The following is a 21,865-nucleotide window of genomic DNA, read 5'->3' as shown; positions in this document are numbered from 1 at the left end:
ATATTAACTTTTCATCTGTTTTTAAGTTCAACCTTAACCATGAGTAGAATTTATCGCAGAAAAAAATGCTCCCATAAGTCTGACAATCAGATCTTGTAAAGATACTTATTGCTACCATTTAGAGGATATATTCATGCTTCCTTAGTTGATTCATCTATCTTAGTAAAAACTGTTTAGAGCCATACAAATTGTCTTTTGATCATTTATGATCCTAGATTAACAGAGTTTAACTGTCTGGATGCTTTGGGGGTCACTGCCTATTATCATCTATACGATTCATGACATTAAATTAATGTGTGTAAATTGAAACATGCAAATGTTTTCATCATCCCAATTGTTCCTCACAGTCTTGTGTAAACATCGTCTCAATTCTGCCCTCTTTCCATTAATCAAAAAAAGCCAGGTAATGAGCAGCCTGTGGTTTCTTCTGTTCCTGCTGCCGACTGTCCTCTTGGTGAGCTGCTTTTTGTCTTTAGCATCTATAGGAGACTAGAATGTGTATTTTCTGATCCATAAAAACAGACTAGTAGTTTTTTACTGTTAGACATGAAATTCTTGATCAACTTGACTGAATCATTTCTTTGTGAAATATGTATTATTTTTGTAAAAACAGTGCAAAAAGTGGCCAAAACTCAATAAAAAAAAAGTCACCTGAGTGTGAATTTATGTCGTAGGTGCAGGTTCTGTTATAGAAAACTGGCAGGAGCTTCAAGATGACAACGTAAGTCCGACACAAGGATGCCATTTATTTCCCACATATGTTAATAGATGATACAGTTGATTTCTTTATTTTCCCAGACTGACACATACCACCTTTACTCCACCGTCTCTGAGGAGCCGACTATACCGGCCCTGTACTCCACCGTCAGCAAACACTGAGCCACTGATTGCTCTGTACTGAGTGGAAAAAAAGATAGATGGACTGTGTGTAAAGTATGTAGACAGTGTGTGAAATATTAGAGCTCTCTCGTCTTATTTCTTCTTCTCAGGCATAAGAATTATTGAATTATATTTACTAAAGCTTCATTTTCACCACCACTGCATGTGTTCCACCTTTTTGTGTCAGATCAACACAAAAAAATCTACAAAGATTAATTACAAGCTGGAAGATGCAGTCGTTTTTACCAGTTTTGTTTTCTAATAAGTTTTCTTGTTAATATTGAATATTTTTTAAATATCAGGATATATTTTATCATTGACCTCTGTGTCATTTATTTACAACTTACTGCTACAGTCCATACATACTACACAAACAAACATCACCACACACACACATTAGAAAATACCACAAGGTGTAAATGAAGGAAAATATTTCTTTGTATTTATTTGTCAGCTTCCCTAAACATGTGGTTAAGAGTACTGTGGTCGCCTCGACAAAGTATGGCTGAATACATCGATGTAACATTCTTCAAACACACTGTTGAATCTTTTCATGCATCTTAAACTCGTCTCAAACGTCTTCTGCTTTCAAACAAGGAGAAACTGGCAGATTACAGCAAGTTCAAAATGACCATCGTCTTTGTAATATTTTTCATGATTTGTGACTGACATCAAAAAGAAATTAGTCACAAAATAAACTTTAAAGAAACCAAACAATGTTTGCACTGTCAATTATTGTTGTTTTTTTTTTTTTTTTAGCAATTTCCTGCCAAAAATATTCTGCATTCTTTTCACATTTCACAAAAAGTGTATTTTACATTCTGCAGACATGAGCTTTCATTTTTTTCCCTCACAACAAAGAAACAAACATTTATCCTTTTCACAAAGGGCTTGTTTTAGACTTTAACAATGAAGCCCTGTACTCGCAGGTATTTGTTTTTACTGTAGACTTACTGTGTTTTTTTTTCTCTTAGTTCAGCACACATTCAGAACAATATGACAAACTGTCAGCGGCGTGATCTGCGATGCTCTGAGCAAAGCCACCCAGCACTCCCACTGCTCTCATTTTCTTTTGTGTTTTCTGCATTAATGGATGTGAGTCTTAGTGCTACTGATAAAGATGCTATCTTAGAGTGCTGACTGTTGCGGAGGTATGCGCAAATTCATTTCTGATCGACGTGTTCTCTACGTGTTTAGAAGCATCTTCTCTTTGAGCTAGTCCTTACTGATGTCCAGCTAGTGGTCACCTGCTGATGGTCGCTGCTATCAGAGGCAGTAGAGCCGCTGTTAGATGACTGGAGAGGCGTGTTGCTGAACCACACTCCATGGCATTTTCCTGTAGAAGACACAGTCCATTGTGACAGATATCACTGGTATTACAAATCAACAATTATTACATGTTGTTTAGAGATTACTGGGACCGTTGTGAATGTTTCAGAGATGTAAACAGACATGGCAGACAGATCTAACCATTTAGCTCAACATTTGAATGAACACAGCATGAACAACAGAAACAAAGACCTAACATTTTCTTTTTCTGGTGATATGATTTGCTGGTGTAGGAGTGCTGTGGTGAATGAATGAATGCCGCCTCAGTTATAAAGTGTTCTAAATGTGTGGGGCGCACTGAAATCATGAACAATTAGACAGAAAAAGGGTTTATGATTTGCACCGACTCTGATGCTTTCTGAACTACAACGAAGCTCCATATTATGCCTGTTAAAAGATAATTACCGTGGTTTTACAAGCGTATTATTGTGGCCTCTATCATCGTTTCTGAATTTATGAGGAAAAGCCAGAATATGTTGGACTTCCTTCTCACACACCCTCGTCGCTTACATTAGCATACAAATGAGAAACGTGGGAAACATCATTTTTCTGGGGTTAAAAAAATCACTTAGCTGCACTAAAATTCACTAATTAGCAATGTGCATCCTTTTTTCATAGTGCAAAAATAACAAGTTGGAGCTATGTAATATGTAACTGCAGAACTGCAAACACACACATGCAGACAAGCTTAAGTCCTCTTACCTCGGGGTGGAAAGGATGACATGATTCTGGCTTCTTCCGGTCCTTCTGAAACTTCAGTCTGTCACATTTTAGTGACTCGTTGTGTTCAAAGGTGTCAAGGATGTAAAGAGCAGAACAGGATTCAGCTCAGAGCTTCAGTAAAATACATCATGATTCACTAATGTTTAAATTTAACCTTTGACCTGCATATCTGAAGTTAACCCTGAAGAAGGAACTAGATTACTGTCACATTCAACAACTCACACACACTTTTAGAATTAAACATGCCAAGAGCTTCAATGAAATAAAACATCTTTCTACAAATCAGATGTGTTTGTTTCATTTCAAAAGGATATACATGATCTCGATGGGATCCATGGTTACTGGAGGAGCACCACTGCAGTCACACTTATTGTCAACGACAACCATGAAGAGGTTGCTGCTGGGAATCTGCTGTATGACAAAAGACCTGCGGCACAGACAGACTAGAATTAAAATATATACAATGACAGACATCTGCTGTTTAACGTGGATAAATGCAGACAAATGGGATTTACTTTGGCTTTAACAGTACCTAAAACAGCCATCACAGTCGATGTTTCCTGTTGTTTCTTTGATGGTGCGTTCAGAGACGAAGGCAGGGTATTCCGTATCACATGGGACCATCATGGTTTTCCCCCGAGACCTCTGAGCTGAACGTGCGACAAAGAAAGTTTGACTGAACCGCAGAAGGTCCGAGCCGTAAATAAACAGACGAGGTTTTCGTTTCTCACGCACACATTCTCAGTCACACAGTCCCCTCTCTTTCTCACACAAACACGCTGCAGTTACCTTTGACAGAAAGATCGACGTTCCACCAGCTGTAGATGTTAAATTCTAGCAGAAAACTAAAAGAAAAGCACAAACTTAGACCAATGTTTGAACTGATAGTTTTGAGATTAATTAACAGCTGAAGAGCTGCTAATCAGATTGTCATTGTAGTTTTGCATGATGATAAATAAAAATTTATCTGTGAAACAAATATCTATATTAAAAAAAATCTTACATGACAAGTTCAGTCAGAAGCCACTTCACAACAGAGAAAGGCTGAAAGGGAAAAAACAAACATTTATTGTCAAAAGTGAAAAATTTCTACACCTCTGTGTGGATCACCCTTTAACTAGAATGATTATTTTAAGTGCAGATGTCGATGTAGTTAACCACAGATAATAGAAATATTTTTAATGACTGTTCTACCTGCTGATGCTGTATCTTGCAAACTTACGTCTGATAAAGTGCGAGCGCTGTCGCTGCTCCCTGCGTACTCTTTACAAAGGGCCTGGTAGTCATATAGTGTGATCCTGCAAAAGAAACAGTACAGCAGAGGCGACAATAAGCATCAAATATATCACGTATAACAAGAAATAATGATACATGTCATATTTTGTCTCTGACCTTTTAAAGGACCCCATTTGGAGAAGTTTGTTCATAACGGCACCCTCCACCTCTCCAAAGAAGAGCCCTGTCTGAGAGAGAAGTCATGTGAAAGCACATCGGCTGCACCAGGTGGACAAAATAATGCAAACATCATCATGAAATATGTCTTTAACTTGAAATATTGGTAATCAAGTACATTTACACTCAGAGATACTCAGAAAGGGTTGCAGCAACAATCGGGAGAGAAAGAACTGATGCAAGCTGTTATTTCAGGGCTGTAAAGTGAGCAGCATTTGTACCAGATGGAGGGGAAACTGCTGTAAGAAACATAGAGCCTGAAACGTCTCACGGTTGAAAATGGGATGCACTAACCCACAGTGATAGCAGCCAGCTGCTAAACATTGTGGAGCTGTTGGAGGATACAGCAGGTAGAGCATCTTGTTCATGTTTCCTTGTCATACAACTGAGATTTTACATGCTTACATGTACGCTGTGATGCAAACAAAGTCTCTGTGGGAAGCGCAAAACAGACTCTGCAATTTCCTCTTTCATCCTTCCTTTTGTATAAATAGTCCAGTGATTTCATTAAGGATAATTAAAGCAGTTCAGATAACAGAGTTTAGGGGATTTCATGATGTTCCTAAATGTAAAGATGTATACGCTGACATGCACACAGTACCTGAGACTGTTCTTCTGTAACAAGAATGAAGCCATTGTTGTCAATGAGATAACAGTTAATGTCCTGTGAGAAGGGAGAATAAAAAGATTGTTAACAACAACAACAACAAAAAAACACAAAAAGTAAGAAATAAGAGAGAACAATGAAACTGTTATCACCTCGTTATCACAGCTAATGCTACATTTTCCATCCAGAGCTGTACACTGAGCACAGAACAGGAGGAGTTTAGTTTCACACATAATTAGGAAGCTCTTTTATTTTGTAACTCGTATCATAGTGGTGGATGTGTGGTTACCTGTCTGCAGGCAGTCCAGAATTTCCTCTGAAAGAACTCAAGCTTCATTTGGATCCCTACAGCTGAGAGTCAAACAAAAGCAAGTTTTAACACAAGAAGTGAAGCTGGACACTGCAGAGATATAAAAGTGGTTTGGAGATCATTACCAGCAACTATTGGAGACTTCCTGTCATCCAGGAGCTGGATTGCTGTGCTGGCCAAAACCACGCTCTTATTTTCCAGAGCTGGAGAAGAAAAAGAGAATTATCAAATTGCATTTTCTGCTCAGTAGATGGCGCTCTTCACTCAGCAGTCTCAGTCAGCCGTCTCAGAAGAAACTGCAGTACCAGTCCACCACTTTACAGTAATGGAGTCCAGTCAGAGCTTTTTCTACAGCCAGATGACTCCGATATTTCTGAGATGCGGCGCAGTGACAGAACGTTTCAGGTTATGATGGCAAAGCCTGAGTGGATGCAGTCATTACTAACTGAGGGAAGGTGGTAAATGTCCTGGAGAGAGAACTTGAATTCTCCATCCTCCAGATAGTAGACAGAGCGTGGGCCACATTAACTGCAGAGAAGCTGTGAGGGAGGCGAGCTGTGCTGCACATCCCACCAGTAAAAGCCACAAGCCACAACAGAAAGAGGGACAAAGAAAGAGACTAATATAGATGCTAATTTGCTGAATGACTGTCATCAACCAGAGGAATTTCCAACAAGTACAGTGTGCAGTCCTGCACTTGGAAATGAAAATATATAAGATGGACCTGTGTGATGCAAGATACAGAAGATTTCACAGCAACATGCAGATAAACTCATGTTTCATGTGGTTTTACACAGGCTCAGGGAGCTGACATTTACACTTCACAGTGCCCCATTAAATGCTGTGATCACACATTTTGCTACCTGTGCTGAAGGGGATGGAGTAGACAAATGTGCCGGGGACCTGCTCCGCCGCTCTCTTGTACCACAGAGGGAAGTGATCAGCATTAAACACTCCCTCCTTGTCCTCCGCTGTCAGGAAATCTCTGAGGAAGCACAGACAATGCAACTGAGGTGAGGAGCAGAGGATTAGATTCATCAAACGCAATCACAGCTTCGCCGTGTGCTGTAAGTACTGATTAGAGAAATGTTGAGCAGCGGCACTCACCGATTGGACAGCTGATCGGCCGGGACAAACAGGTTGGTTCTCGACAGACCAGTACGTGTTCCCAGAAAAGTAATCTCCACTCCTTTGTCTGAGTTCCTGTTGGTGTAATGCAGAGCGTCTGAACATCATTTCTGAGAACTTTCCCTGAACATTTCTGACTGATACAATGTCGCATGTAGTGTCGGTTTCTCTTTTAAATATACAAAGGATGTACGTATTAATGTAGTGCTGCAGTGTGGCTGGGTTGTTGTTCCTCTGAGAGATCTGCTGCCGATGAAACTGAATGGCGTATAGAGGAAGGTTCTTTAAGCAGCTGATGCAGCTCTCATTTTAGAAGAATAACACAACTTGCTTGTTTTTCATTTATTCAGAAATGAAAAGCAAGAATGAAAATGTCATGTTTGATATCTTAAATTATTATTGGGTTAGACATAATGTAATATTTAAGAGATTGAACAAGAAGTGAAAATAATCATTAGTTGCAATTCCCTCTATGACATCATCCAATATAATGATACGATTCAGAGAGTTAAAGGGCAACAATGCTGATTAAGAAATACTGCATATTAGCTTTTGCTGTAGCAACTAAAACTGCTTTAATATGATCATATGTGTTATAAGAAGGTCTTAATCTGTTCTGCAGAAATAAAAGGACATGGTTTTAGTTTTTCCATATCAAAATGAGGATGCAACTCTCTTATGGCACATGCTTTATAAGGGATTTATAATTTGAAACAAAAGATTAATCAATAATAAATCCTTTTTCAATGCCTCACATGACAATTTCAATCAATTTGGGTTGCTGTAGGAACCCTTCAGTCAATGATCAACTAACAGTCATAAGTGCAGTGAATTACAAGTGTTTTTCTGATTGCTCAGTATATATATTCATAGAGCAAAAATGTACTGACCACTTGTTAATAACTTCCTAATATCTGTAAGTGTGAAGGAGAACAGACGGTGGTACCAAAACATTCTTACTCTGACTTGTTGAGAGCCAGTCCAGTCCAGTAGGCCTCCAGTGGAGCCGTGACCACAGCATCAAACAACACCTCCTGGATCAGCTCTCTGTCGCCTGCACAATGCAACACCAGGTTTAATCAGATTCACAAACACGAGACACCTCATTCAACACATTCTCTCTTTGCTGTGTTCACACTTAGTGGGCTAATTCCCACTTGGTCTAATGGATTTAAATCCGACTCCCTTACACTTGAGGTGCGGTCTGCGGCCCGTCATGAAGAGCTTGATGGCTTGAATCTGGGTCAGGTGACGATGCTCGTGCTCCTCCTCTGTGTTGCAGTAGGTCCTGTAGTCCGAAAAAAAAAAAGAAGAAAAAAGTCATGCTGTTAAATCACAGGCCTCAGGATCCCCGATGAACACAGAGGGATAACCTACATAATGCATGAATGCCCGCTTCCATAACCCCTGTGTTACCATTCATCTGCCAGGGCGACATCTGGCTGTTCCAGATCACGGAGCCCTGAAAAACACAAGTCAGTAACGCTTCAGCAATGCCAGTCTGACTGATACAGTGAGTCTGTTAATGTGTGCATGAGTGTTCTGGTTAGGATTTTTTTAAAAGTAGCCTGGTTATCTGGGGCTCCAATAGATAACACCCCAATAAAAACCAAGAACCTGTGGTTTTTAAACATTTTATACAGGTTGCTAACTGTTCTGTGTTGGTACATAACACAGGAGTTGATCAGACACCTGTATAGTGTAAACAGGAATGTGAATAACTAGGTTTTTAATGTACCATATCATCAAAAACAGGATAAAAGTCCAAACCAGGATACTACTGTGAACTTAACTGCACAGGGAAAGGCCTCACACACTTAGAGGAACATGCAGCTTAATCTGTTCAGATTTTTTATTAAAATAGTAACTGGTAGAGTTGGAGTGAATTACCTGCTTCAACTGATACATTTCCTCTGAAGAAATACTTTCCGTGGCCTCTTGAGAGAGCCACTCCGACACTGGAGGCACAAATTGAATTGAAGATCATCAACCTGAGTCGGTCAACGGTTGATTGGAACCGAGACATAAACTCACAAAAAGTCATTTAGGAACGTAATAAAACTTTTCTTTCTACCTGAATGGAGTTCCTTTGATGTCAGTGTAGTAATAGTCATTGTGCATCTTCAGCACTCGCCTCTGAAAGAAAAAGAGATTCACTTTCCTTTTAGTCCAGAGACAACAGGGAGAACAATGTTTATCTGATAGGGAGACACAAAACGTGTTTATCTGCAGCCTCACCCCTCTGTCCACCGTCTTCTTCACCTCCATAGAGAAGGTCCCGGTCCTCCTGTTCACCATGGCGTTGCGTAGCTGAGAGATAAAGTACACAAAGAGACACATGGAGCGGAAAGGTCGAAGCTGGGTGACTGATCAACCAGCCCGTCTGTGCTGGAAACTCAGCAGTAATAATTATTATTCTTAGGCTCATTTAATCTAATACAAGCATCTGTAATGACTGAACAAAGTACTGAATGTGTAATACAGTTACAGTTTGAAACTCAGTCACTGAATCAAGAAATGTCACAGAACGCTGAATGTTTCATATTTCACTTATTGCATACAGTCTGTTTAGAATACCAGCAGCTTTTCTGGTTTAATAAATAGATTTTTGACACGTACTGTGTCATCTTTGTCTTCCCACTCCACCTCAGAGAGATCCACACTGCTGTAGTTGGGCTTCCTCCTCTTCTGACCCTCCTGATACTGCACAGAGGAACACAATGTACCCAATTCAATGATCCCTGCAGTGTAATGGGGCTTAGTTTTGACAAAAAGTGAGCCAGAGCTCAAATGTGTCAGCTAATCTATCCTGAAACTGCTGTAAAATCTGACGTGACACATAGTTTTTTTTTAACTATATGAGCCCGATATTAGGAAGAAAACTAGATTTCAAAGTGTTTCGCTGTAATCTGCCTTTTGTATTGCACTTTTAAAATGAAGGCACACTGTAATGCTCTCCATAACAGTTCCCAAGCACTGTTATGGAGGTTTTTGCTGAGTAATTATTTAACAAATCGTCTGTGAAATTAACACTGTCAGGTAAATTAAAAATAATTAACATGACTGATAGAAAATCCACGCTCAAACAAGCCCATATCAGTGCAATAAAACTGTACATGTCAGACTCTGCTACTGTACCCGGTTCACATTAAAAGGACAAGTCAATGACTACGACCACAGCACAGTTTTAGCCACAAAGAAACACTCACGAAAAACCAACACAGACCAACACACACACACACACAGTTGCACAGAGAGGAGTAGCACTAACACTGGCACACACAGATCCACTAGCACAGCCATAGCTCCTGAGGAAGCAGCGTTCCCAGAGCGAGCGGCTGTGGTCTCTGCCAGCGAGTGTTAAGTTACCTCTGGGAAATTTCAGGCCAGCCAGCCCTATGAGTGGCCTTTATCCCTGCATGCATACATCAAAGGAAAAGGTGGGGATTACAGATAATACGAGCCCTCCTAACCAGATATCACATTTGTCTCTGTGTGCCCACGTGGGAGGCGTTCAGATCATATTTTCGGTTACAATAGCATGGACGAAAATCAAAAAAAAAAAAAAAGGAACAGCAAGGTAAAGTCAGGGAATGCTGTGAGAGTGTAGAAGAAATGGCAAAAATAGTTACCAAAGGCCTGAGATCCGGATGTGTCAGGATGTAGCCATTGTTTGTGATGGCAAATGCATATCCGTGGATCCCTAACTAGAGACAGAAAATGAGGTCCATGAGGCAGAATGAAAAACTGCATATGAATACATTCTTTTAGCACAGAACAGCTGATTGTACCATATGCTTGGGGATGAGCTTCATCAGCTCCTGCAGAGTGATGTCTGTTCCTACGACCCCCAACAGAATACCCTGGTTCTTCTGCATAAAAAGATGCAAAACACATAAACAACTTCAGATAAAAGCTGCATTAATATTCAGTCACTTTACCCCCTTACATGGCTCCACTGCTGTCTTTTAATGCGCATCCTTTCTGAACACTGCAGGTGCCAACTGTTTCTACTGAGCCTGGGAAATCTACTTTTAGTCACTGTGCACCTGCATCCCATAATAATCTAAAGCCTGACTCATTTTATCCTTTGGGCAATTGAGGTTTTTAGTTTCATCTTATTTTACTGCTGCTCTTGTCTTAGTTGATTCACTTTATTTTAAATCTAAGTCACTGTCTTTATATTTAAAAGCTTCATTATTTAGCTAATTTTCCCTCAGTTTTTTGCATTTGTATGCCGACATGTTGTATTTGTGTCTTTGCTCGGTTATATTACTTCTAGTTCGAATGAAGTTTGACAGATCAACTGATTCAGTGGCATGAGATTCCCACTGCAGTGAAAGTACCAATGCCACAATTTAAGAACTAAAAATACCCAATAAAAGTACATAAATAGGAACTTTTCACAGTTCGATCATATTTGCATACAACAGCGACAGACTGACTCCCTAGTTTTCACAACCCAAAAAGCTGCTCGAAGCCACTGATTTCATCTTTAACAAGTATTGTATTTTATATTCTGATCATGGGTTTTTTTATAAAATGGAAAGTATAATCTTTCAAACAAAACAGGAAAATGAAAAATGCTCTAATAAAATACAGTTTACTTGAAACTATACTGAAGTAAATTCACTCACCGTTTCATTCTTTGTGCTGAAGACAGGCATGGCTACTGTTGTCATCAGACTTGGACCTGATTTGTCATTCAGCTGAAGAAATAAAATACAGGTTTTATTGTTAAAGACTTCTGTTATTGATCACATTGATGTCAACATGTTCTCCATTACATTTAAGTCAAAAGAAAAAAGCTATATCTAATTGCTTTTACCTCTAAACAAAGCTGATATTGACTGGAAACAGAATATATTCATGCACCTACAGAGTTTAAATCCTTCAATAGCATGCCTTATTAATCAAGGAGGAGGAGCAATGACCTGTTTTATATAAATCAGGGCTGTCAAAATTAAGGCGTTAATACGGATTAATCCATCATCATGATTAACCTGATATAATGCAACTAACTCAGTACAGAATGACTCAAAATTGCTGAAAGGTCTCTGTCAACGCATTTCAGGCAGTTTGTCCAAGTAGACATGCCGTCGCGCATGCGCAAATGGGCAGTTGATCCTGAAGTAGCAGACCCAAGCAACTCCACATGGAAGAAGGTAAACAGTAGGGAAGGCCAATTAAATCGGCCGATTATAGCCCTTTTCAAAATAATCATCATCGCCGGGAGTTTTGCCGATTAAACGCAGATATATTCTTAATTTCTCATAAAACAGTAAATGCTGTTAAGTGTCAGAGCAGAATGACGTCGTTGCGCCGTTTAAGCTACAGCCAGGCAACATGACAGGAGTGGGCTGAGCGACAAGTAAGTTTAAAGCTACGTTGTGAAATTAACAGTGACTCTACATGTCTCCCATTTCAGTGAAGAGAAAAGGTTAAAGTTAAAATGATTAATATAATTGTCTGTCGTCAGCAAACGTCATGATGTCAGTCTTAGTTTTACTTTGTCAGAAAATCGTAGAACGTGACCCAGGCTGGAACAGCAACTCACCGTGTGTTGCTCTGGAGGAACATTAGTGTCGGACTATTCGTGACCATTATATATTTAAAATGCAGCTCTGTCAAAGATGACATGCTTTGACATCTGAGAAAGGCGTCTCCGGTTTTTATTTTGGTTCATACGAGTTGTGACTTCATGGCAAAGAAAGTAATGGAGTAGAGAAAATGTAATGTAATTTGCAGCAACAAGTAGTAAAAGACCAGATGTATTTCAAAACTCATTTATAGATTGACTCTTTTTTAAGGTTATATAATATCCCAGAGGTTTAATGCTTTGTTGCATGTTTTTCTACTTGAAAATTCCTCTCTGTTGTAAAATTAAACACTAAAGAACAAAGTATTGTAAAACAGTAAAATGTTCTGCCTGTAATTCATATCTTTGTTGTTATAGGCGTTGAGACCAAAAAAGAAGTTATTTTATTCATTATATATTTTTTAAATTATTCTGATGATTAATTGGTTATCAGAATTTTTTCCTGCCAAATATTGGAATCGACATTGGCCTCAACAATCCCTATCAGTCGGGCCCTACTAAACAGTACGTCAACCCTCACGGTGGGAAATTTGAATCCAAAAAAACCCCAAGATGGAACAGTCGACTAATATCCAGTGATATGCACACTCTGCAGGAAGGAGCTTCTTTATACCGAAGCATTTCCAGTTTAAAGTACCACACGAGCGCAAAGCATGTGCTAGCCAGGGATTCTAACATGAACCTTTAAAGGTGTTTGATAAACAACTTAAGTGCATGTATACATTCTCGTCTTTGACTCTGTTTGCAATGAACGATATTTAATCATGATTAACTGAAATTAAGCCACAGCAACCCTGTGATTAATCTGATTAAAGATTTGAATCATTTGACAGCAATAATATAAATTACGTAAATACATGTCCATTGCCAAAGACAAAATGTTTTGTCTAATAATTCCTGCAACTTTGAATAAAAAAACAGTAATTATGAGGACAATGCAAAAACAGTTAATTTTATTTACCTAGTACAACAGCTAATTACCAATCTAATTAAGACAAAATGTAAAAAATAAATTAAAATTTAAATTAGATGAACATGAGTCTCATGGGAAAACAGCTTCAGAATTTGCCTGTAATAAAGGACTCTACAAAATGAGTTATAGGACACATGTAAAAGTTGATCTAGAAAATACCAGACTCATTAAACAGAGAGAGACATAAAACTAATATGAATGATTTGAATGTCGCCTCTAAACAAAGTAGAATTAATGTAAATACGACGCTGATCAAAGCTTCAACCATGTGAGGCTCATGTGCTCAGGAGGATGAAGGCTGACACACTTAAGCACAGGAGGGCTGTGAAAGTAGGTCCGCTACTCCCTCACCTCATGAGTCGATACAGCTGAGCGTCCGTGTGTGTGTGTCTATGTGTGTGTGTGTGTGTGTGTGTGTGTGTGTGCGTGTGGCGCTGATGTTCATTTGTGTATGTGCATGCATATGAGGGAAACGAGCTGTGAACTGCTGTGTGTACAAGCCAGCTTGACAAAATGAAGAATGGAGGCTCCTTAAATTCATCATAGCACACAATGGAAGAGCAAACTGGTCTGCTTTGGTCTTCACCCACACCCACACACACACACACAGGTAAACCCATGGACGCCTAACCACCTCCACCCCCATCTCTCTCTCTCCCTTTTCTCTCTCTCCTTCTTGGTCTCTCCTCCAATGTCAGTTTTATTATGGGCTTCAGGAGATAAAGTGCAATGATCCACAGAATGATGAATGGTGTGTCTGAGGCTGAGATACAAGAGCACACACTCCAGAGGACAATCTCCCAACCCTTTTGTGTGTGTTGTGTGTGTGTGTGTGTGTGTGTGCATGCTCATTGTCTCCATACTGGAAAGCAGTACAATAAATGCTTCTCTCCTGCTCCTGCTCCTCAGAGAGAAAAGACTCCTACTTTAGACTTCCTCAAAAATGTTGAAATGATGTTGAAAAGGAAGGAACAATGAGCAGATATTTAACCTCAAGTCACTTCTAGTTTAGACAGCACCACTCAAATTTGCCGAGTCTGAATGGAGACTTTCCATCCTTTAGAATTAGCCTCACAGCATCTAATTCTAACACAAGCTAACAGACAGAAAATGCTGATGTGACCGCATGCAGATATTTACCTTATGAGCCTGAGAAAGCTGACGCAAAAGGAAGAACACAAAGATTGAACCATCAGTGAATTCACGTTTGCACTTTCTGCATTGACTTTGTGGACACAGACGTACATTAGGAGGATGATCCATGGAGATTAATGAAGCTCATCATGAAGAATCATTCTAGCAGCATAATGAGTAATGACGAGAGATCAGACACACACATGTGCACGCTCAGTGTACAGTACAGGGATGGACAAAGCAACATGAGCACCTCACACCACCATGTAATGCTGGATAGCAACACCACAAACTATAATCATCTGAGACTGGAATCAATTCAACTGCATTCTGCTGTCAGAGATTCCTGGTATTTTCTCAAGCATGCAGATGAACGAGCATACACATGTATATTGGATATATTAATGCAAAACAATGACATGGAAACAGCCTTAAACATAGATTTAAATCGTTGTAACATACTCACAGCACTGTCTACGTAAGCTTCAGTCCACACCGTGTCGTGCTCGTGATCGATAACCTTCGGGCGGCTCATAACGTGAAGGTACCTCATCACGTTCTCCTGGACATCAGCTAAGGTGGAGATCTGACTGAAATATCCTGCAACAAAACACACGCATAGGCCCCCAAATCAAAAACCTCGATTCCAACAACAGTACGCTTATCCTCCACATATTTAACAATGCAAATTGAATCTAAACTGATATCCAGTGGTTGAAGACACTGTACTGAAGTGAAATTGTGCTATTACAATGTGGAAGGCTCCTCCTGCATCTAAAATTTAAGTTATGCTGTGCAAAAGTGCTATCAACAACGAAAGTCTTCACTTAGATTTTAAAACTTAACATTCAGACAAACTGAGGCCATAAGTCCAAGCTGCCCCAGTGCTTTCCTTTTGATCAGATACCAAGAAATTAGATCTCTGAACCTTTAAAATTATTATTTGGACTTTTCATGTGAACAGTCACACAATTAATCAGCACATTTTCCATAAATTACAATTTTCTAAAAAAGGCTGATATGCTGCTCTAAGATAGTGAAATTATGACTCCTAAAAGTAATACGCCTTTAACATTTTGTATCTAAACATAATGGAATGAGCTTACAACATACCCACAGTATGTACATTTTTAAAAGACGTGCTCCCAATTTAAAATACACCCCAAAACCTGAAAAAAAGATAAATGTATCTACTGACACACCAATAAAATCCAGAATAGAATCAAAAGGGACCAGAGTGATCTCTCTCAGGTGCTACTTTGTGCATATTCTGTACTATTTGATTAATAGTAACGATAATAAAAGTGGAGCTAAGTTTAATGCATTTCTAAATAGGATAGAAAAATTCCTGGATCTCACTACTTGTATGAAAACTACATTTAAAATGGCATCAGATGGAAACTCAGTTGGTAAAATTGAAAACTTTGTGGGAGTACTTTGCTACTTTCCACACCGGCTGATGCCCTCAACATTACTACACTGCACTGAACCCCTGCACAGAAAGCTTTCCCATGCTTCAGCTTAGAGAGACTCAGGAATGATTTGACTCGATGTCAACTCCTGCTGCTGCTGACAATGTTTCACATCGGACACGTAAGGTTATTTCACAGTGGGTGTCTGTACGGGGAAGGCGGTTTGGGGCTTGTCATTCCACAATCCCTCTGTGATCTGTTTTCCTGGCTGTGACTTTCCCTTCCAGAGGGCACTCATCCGGAGCGCTGACACGTGGGAGCCATCAGCAGCGAGCAGCCACGAGGTAGACACTGACAGGAAGAAGGATTAGAGCAGATTGACCTCTGACCCCCCCCAAGTGCCACTTCATTGCCTCTTGGCAGAAAGAGTCTGAGGCAGCACAGGCACATGCATGCACACACAAAACACACATCCTCAATCTATCATATTAGTGCGCAGAAACACCACATCAGATGCTGTTCTACGCTCTGATACGAAGCTGTCGAGGAATTTGCTTATCAAAAATTCTCCAACCTTTGTTGGCACAAGCCATCCATTTGAGGTTATCAGCAAACGCAGACTCTCTACCGATCAGGTAGGGGAATATCCGCACCTGTGTAAAGGACACATAGATGTCAACAGTTTCAAAGAAGGAAGGATTTTTTAAAAAAACATGCAAAGTGATGCATCTCCTTAGTGCTTCATCTTCTTGTCCTGATTCTATCTGGCTGAGGAGCAAGAGGTTTTCACAACCTTGTGAGGAAACACTTGGTGTTTCGCTGCCTTTCCTTCTTTCTTTTTGGTCAGTCTATTTCAAATCTGCTTTTTTTTTTTTTTTTTTAGTTTACGCAGTTAAATTCAATTCACTTTGTTTTGTTGGGGTTTGAGCATGAGGGCATGAGCAACTGTCCTTTTAAAGAACACTGCATGACACTGTCAGACCTGTACGGCTCATTGGCTCCAGATGCTTTGCTAAGCATATAGAAAACACTGAATGGCTGCTGTATAGCGACCCTCAGGGTGTATGGGTGGGGTGGAGGAGGGGCACCCTGCCAAACACTGCCCTGTGTTCTGCCAAACACTGCCAACACACATATGCTTGATAGGACTGAACAAAAGCCCCTGAGCTGTTGCTTTTATTGCTCCGTGAATAGCACAGCAGTTCATTTCATTTCAATTGCATTTCGGTTGTACAAAGAGAGCCGAACAAAAGACTTCAGATCCAAGTCCAGGAAGAAATGTGAGGAGAACACAGCAGTGGGGTTTGGGGAGCAAAGCCCTTTGAGACTGAGCTGCTTGTACATGCACTGCCCTTGAAAGAAGTTTATTTCTAATGTCTTTTTCCTCATGGGAGAAATGCACCGTAGTGCGTCAACAGATTGAAAAACATCATACTGACATGGGTTTTACATTTCAGTGTTATAAGTGGTAATGAAGTAAGAAACCAATTCCTCAGAACATCAGACAGGAGCTCCAGCTGGCATGTAGTTTTAAAATCTACATCTATCCCCGATGCAAGAAAACTGCAGCGCGAGCAGAAAATGTACTGGAAAAAAGACGTGTAACATTGAAAATTAAGCACCGTGTAGAACAGAAAAGGGAGAGACGAAGAGGGAGGCAGGGAGGGAGATCAAGACTCACCTTTCTTTCAGGCCAGTTGTACTTCTCAAAAACGTCGTCGTACATTTCAGTAGCACCGTCAGTCACAAGCATTATGGCCTGGCTGCACACACTGCCACGTCCAGTCTGATTAAACTGTAAGAGGGAAAACACATGAGGATATACAGAAAACAAAAAACACGTGTCATTTATATCAGACAAAGAGAGACAACATCTTTGTGTGATCATGATGCCTGCGACACCTCAGTCAGTAAGCTTCAAGTAATGTCTAAGTAAGCAAACCTGAATAATGTGGTGCAGTTTATTCTGATTCTAGAAGATGCAGTGCAGTAATTAAGTGTTTATTGACCTGTAACTGTCTAAATGTGGAGAGACAGAGGAGCGCGTAGTGACACTATCACAGGACAAATCCTGCTGAGCACATCTGCTCCTAAATCACTCAGGCCAAACATCAGGAGGCCTTCACAAGTTTCTCACACATAAATACACTGCCGCAGTACCACATTTGTGTACAATGAAGCTAATGTAAGAAGCTGTGTTCATGTCTGACAACTAGACCACTGCTGCAACAGTAGGTTGAGGTGTATCTTACTTAAGTCTGCAATGCAATGCAACACAACGCAAGGTTCTGTCTACTAATACAACATAATTTTGCTGTTTAATTACTTGTGGAATGAATGAAAAAAACTAAGTTAGTGCCAACCATGATCACCACACTTGAATGTAATGAAATTATTAATAAGTATAGTATACGTATGCGTTATCATTTTGTTAAAGTAGTTTGCAGTTTGTAGTAAGTATGTAAACCTGTAGGATTAGCTGGGAATTTAGAAGTGAAAATAGAATCGGGTGTTTTCAACCAGAAACATGACGATCGGGTGGGTTGTCTGTTTTATTTACAGAACAGAATTTTACCAAAGTCTGTTCTTCCACAACATGTTTGAAGAAATGTATTTCCACAAATCATTACGGCATGAGCAAAGGAGATTTCTGAGAACCTCTGAGGAAGAATTGTTGGTGCTTATCATGCTGCTATAAGTTAGAAAAAACATCTGTACAGAGCTTGGACTCCACCAATACAGTCAGACAAACAGACTGTGTACGAATGGAGGAAATTCTGGACAATCAATAGCCTCCACGGGACCAAGAAACATCACTCCATAAACAAGTTGCATCACAGAGGAACAAAGGATAAATACTGAGCAACTAAAGGCCTCTCTCATGTTGGCTAACGTTAACGCTCATAATCCACCATCAGATAAACACTGAACAACAATAATGTGCATGGTAGGGTTACAAGAAGAAGGCTACTGCTCTCTGAAAATAACATCACTGCTTGTCTGCAGTTTGCTAAAGTTCAGGGGGACGAGCCAGAGGAAAAGGAAAAAATGTTTTGTTGGATGGAGGAGAACAAAATAGAATTTCTCATTTCAAAAGAGAAGCATTACGCTTGAAGAAAGGAAACACTGCATTCCAGCATGAGAACTTTATCTTATCTGTGAAACATGGCGATAGTTTTGTTTCCTCCGGGTTGGGAAGGTTGGCCAAACTATATCAGCAAATTCTAAAGGAAAATGTCAGGACGTCTGCCTGTAAACTGAATCTGAGAAAACTGATCATGCAGCAAGACAACAACACCGCACACACAAGTCATTCAAATAAACAATGGTTAAAGAAGAAACGTTTGAAATGGACAAGTCAAAGTCTGGACATTAATCCAGTGGCAGTGTTGTGTAAGACCCTGAAATAAGTGCTACTTGTGAGAAAACCCACCAACATCCCAGAGCTGAAGCTGTTCTGTTCAGAGAATTGGACTAAAATTCCTCCAAGCTGATGTGCAGGACTGATCAACTGTTACTGGAAACATTTAGTTGCAGTTATTGCTGCACAGAGGTCACATTAGATTTTGAAAGCAAAGGGTCACACATTACATCACTTTCCTCCATAAATGTACGATCGGCTTAATATTTTCGCTTCATTACCTCCGCCAGGAGGTTATGTAATCACCGGAGTCTGTTTGTCTGTCCGTGTGTGTGTGTGTCCGTGTGTGTGTCTGTTTGTCTGTTAACAGCATAACTCAAAAAGTCATGGACGGATTTTCACCAAATTTTTACAGGATGTCTGGAAGAGCAAGAGTAAGAATCGATTAGATTTTGGAGGTGATCCGAATCACCGTCTGGATCCAGGAATTTTTTGAAGGTCGAAGGACAATTGAGAGATGGCTGCCAGCCTGGCAGCCATCTCTCAATTGTCGGACAGACAAACGGCATGGCGGAGGTATGTGCTCTCCGAGTGCTTTTCTAGTTTGTTCATTTGGCACTTGTGTGATAATCTGATGATATTTGAGATTTTCATTCATGCAGAAACATAGAAAAGGGTTCAGAAACTTTCAAACACCGCTGTATCTTCTGAGAAAAAGACCCATAAAGACCTTTATCCAGTGCGTCCCTCCTACAGTCTGTGGTCGGTTTCTGTCACGACACACAGTGGAGGGTTGACTGCTGACCTGAGTTCTTCTGCTGCTGAGCCTCAAAGCCTTCTGCTGGGCCTTTGTTTGAGTGCATATTAGGCAATTTGTTTGAGAACTCTAAGTGAATAATAAATAAATATATAGGAATTTGTGAATATAAATGTTAATTATAAAGATGTAATCAATAACGGGGGCCATTAGGTAATTGATGCTGATAAAATCTAATCAATCCCAAACCCTTGCAGCCAGAGAGTTGGAGAGTGAAATCGATGTTCTTGTTTTTATAGAAAAAAAAAAAGAAAATCACCCAACTAATGAATGGATTTTAGATTTTGTGATGATATTTACTGTTTAATGGTTCTTTCATATCACCAGTGTTTTAGAGGGAAAAGTCTGTGCATTCTGCATTACAGCACAAGCAGCCTAAGACTCGATATAAATGCTGCAGTGCTCATCAAGTGAGTTTCTTTTCGATTTGCTCGGTGATAGGCCGCATTCTGACTTAATTCACAGGCAATGGTGCAACAATGAATTTCAGCGGTGGGCTACCGGCTACCTGATTACCATATTCATTGCGGGGCTTTAATTAATCTGACAAATGCAGAGGTAAAAGCTGCGCTCCCTCAGCTTCAGCAGCGCCGCCAAAGCTTGCCTGAAAACAGGGAGATAAAAGAAGTGCGGCGTGGCTCCTGGCCTTATCTGCTTTGTGTTCCAATCAGCGGCGTTATTAATCACTGACATTAATTAGGGCCATTAATCACGCTTCAGAATAGATGTGTCTGTGTTTGGAGGGCGGAACGAGGATAGCAATGGAGCGTTTCGACAGGCGACACACCTTCCAAATGCTCAAATATATTAGAGTGGAGTGTGCTACTTTTTATGATTAGCTGAGAACATGCAGAGTGTTGTACTTGAACACTTTCTGTCAGTGGGAACAAATGTGGCTTGTAAAAGGAAAGTTTTCCTTCTGTTCTGGTCAAGTGGAGCCCTTGAATTAAATGAGAATGAAATTTATTGGCAATATCTGGGCTCGTGCACAAATTCATTATCTGTGTGTCAAATGAATCCATAAAATAAAATAAGTTAATCATTCTGCATAAAATTAGGAAAACTAATAGTGCAGCATTGTCACATAATCAGTAAGCAGTAAATAATAACTTAGCTGATGTGCTCTGTGATAAGCTATGAGAAGGATTTATGTTTGAACAGCTTCCTCATTAAACTGACAGTCACAGTTTGCTGTAGTGGAACTTACGTCGCTGAGGATTGTGAAGGCTTCACTCAGAGCTTCACCCAGCAGCCCGATCCCTTTGGCAAACAGCTTGTCCAGGTGTTCACGGAAATGCTGACAGATAATCACAACGGTGCAAAAGAAAGGTTTTAAACATTAACTGCACAGATTCAACCTGATGCAAGCAATGTGAATTCATCAGTTGGAATAGGGACTCACGTCTTTATTGGCTCTGTCGGCCCGGACCAGCGTACCGTTCAAACAAGGCTCCACGTAGTGAATCTCCTGATTATACTGCGAAGATGAAACATTTACATTAAACAGAATTAACTAGGTTGTCTTTGTTTTTCAAGGTCGACGAGTGAAAATGAATCTGACAGAAACATCCAAAACTTTCTCATTTCAGCAACAGACAGCTGGAGACTAAGAATATCATGAAATATCGGACTTATTGACTTTAAACATACTGCAATGATGTTGAAGAAGTCGTCATCTCCCAGTGTGTCTAATATGGAGGAGACAGTCTGTCTGGCGATGGTCAGCCGCAGCCCCTTCATACTTCCACTAACATCAACTAAGATCACAACATCTTTAGGGGATGTAGCTGCCTGGATGTACCTGTGATGTGGAGTTAAATTACTCACAATAACAAGGGAGGAGTAGAAATGTAAATAATTTCCTTTACAAACCGTATGTTGTAGAGGCTTACCACTTCCGATTTCTGCAGTCAAAACCAATGACGCCGTGCTCATCTGGATGCCACTTCACTCCTGAGGGACAGATCAGGAAGGAAATGAAGAGATGAAGAACAAAGAGGCGTAAAACAACAAGCGCACTAACAGAGAATATTTGATATTTGACAGTCTCTCAGTGAGGCCCATCTGGAGCACACAATATGCTGAACAAAAACAAACACAGCCTGGAATATTTGATTAAGTTCTATCTATTCTTTTTAACA

The 21,865-nt window shown here is 40.0% G+C and overlaps 1 protein-coding gene across 2 annotated transcripts in view; it reads right to left on the bottom strand.

Moving 5' to 3' along the window:
* Nucleotides 1-1,295: 1,295 nt before the first annotated feature.
* Nucleotides 1,296-21,865, bottom strand: part of LOC110969094 (voltage-dependent calcium channel subunit alpha-2/delta-3-like) — a 35,362-nt gene continuing 14,792 nt past the window's right edge. The window contains exons 9-40 of one of the 2 annotated variants that reach the window (XM_051948737.1): nt 21,617-21,677; nt 21,375-21,525; nt 21,127-21,201; nt 20,932-21,021; nt 17,228-17,341; nt 16,121-16,199; nt 14,601-14,734; nt 14,141-14,158; nt 11,066-11,137; nt 10,220-10,300; nt 10,061-10,135; nt 9,048-9,131; nt 8,667-8,738; nt 8,503-8,564; nt 8,319-8,386; nt 7,845-7,890; nt 7,619-7,716; nt 7,389-7,482; nt 6,408-6,503; nt 6,164-6,285; nt 5,426-5,503; nt 5,280-5,341; nt 5,143-5,187; nt 4,985-5,047; nt 4,324-4,394; nt 4,154-4,229; nt 3,935-3,975; nt 3,721-3,776; nt 3,464-3,581; nt 3,246-3,358; nt 2,911-2,991; nt 1,296-2,215 (exon numbers count right to left, since the gene is read on the bottom strand). In XM_051948737.1, coding sequence (XP_051804697.1) covers nt 2,990-2,991; nt 3,246-3,358; nt 3,464-3,581; nt 3,721-3,776; nt 3,935-3,975; nt 4,154-4,229; nt 4,324-4,394; nt 4,985-5,047; nt 5,143-5,187; nt 5,280-5,341; nt 5,426-5,503; nt 6,164-6,285; nt 6,408-6,503; nt 7,389-7,482; nt 7,619-7,716; nt 7,845-7,890; nt 8,319-8,386; nt 8,503-8,564; nt 8,667-8,738; nt 9,048-9,131; nt 10,061-10,135; nt 10,220-10,300; nt 11,066-11,137; nt 14,141-14,158; nt 14,601-14,734; nt 16,121-16,199; nt 17,228-17,341; nt 20,932-21,021; nt 21,127-21,201; nt 21,375-21,525; nt 21,617-21,677 — 2,417 coding nt within the window. In that variant the 3' untranslated portion in view covers nt 1,296-2,215; nt 2,911-2,989. The other variant, XM_051948736.1, reaches the window with a different exon arrangement.

This window comes from Acanthochromis polyacanthus, chromosome 5 (assembly GCF_021347895.1).
Source record: "Acanthochromis polyacanthus isolate Apoly-LR-REF ecotype Palm Island chromosome 5, KAUST_Apoly_ChrSc, whole genome shotgun sequence".
Classification (NCBI taxonomy): domain Eukaryota; kingdom Metazoa; phylum Chordata; class Actinopteri; family Pomacentridae; genus Acanthochromis; species Acanthochromis polyacanthus.
The sequence above is the reverse complement of the archived record's forward strand: the minus strand, read 5'-3'. Positions and strand labels throughout refer to the sequence as shown.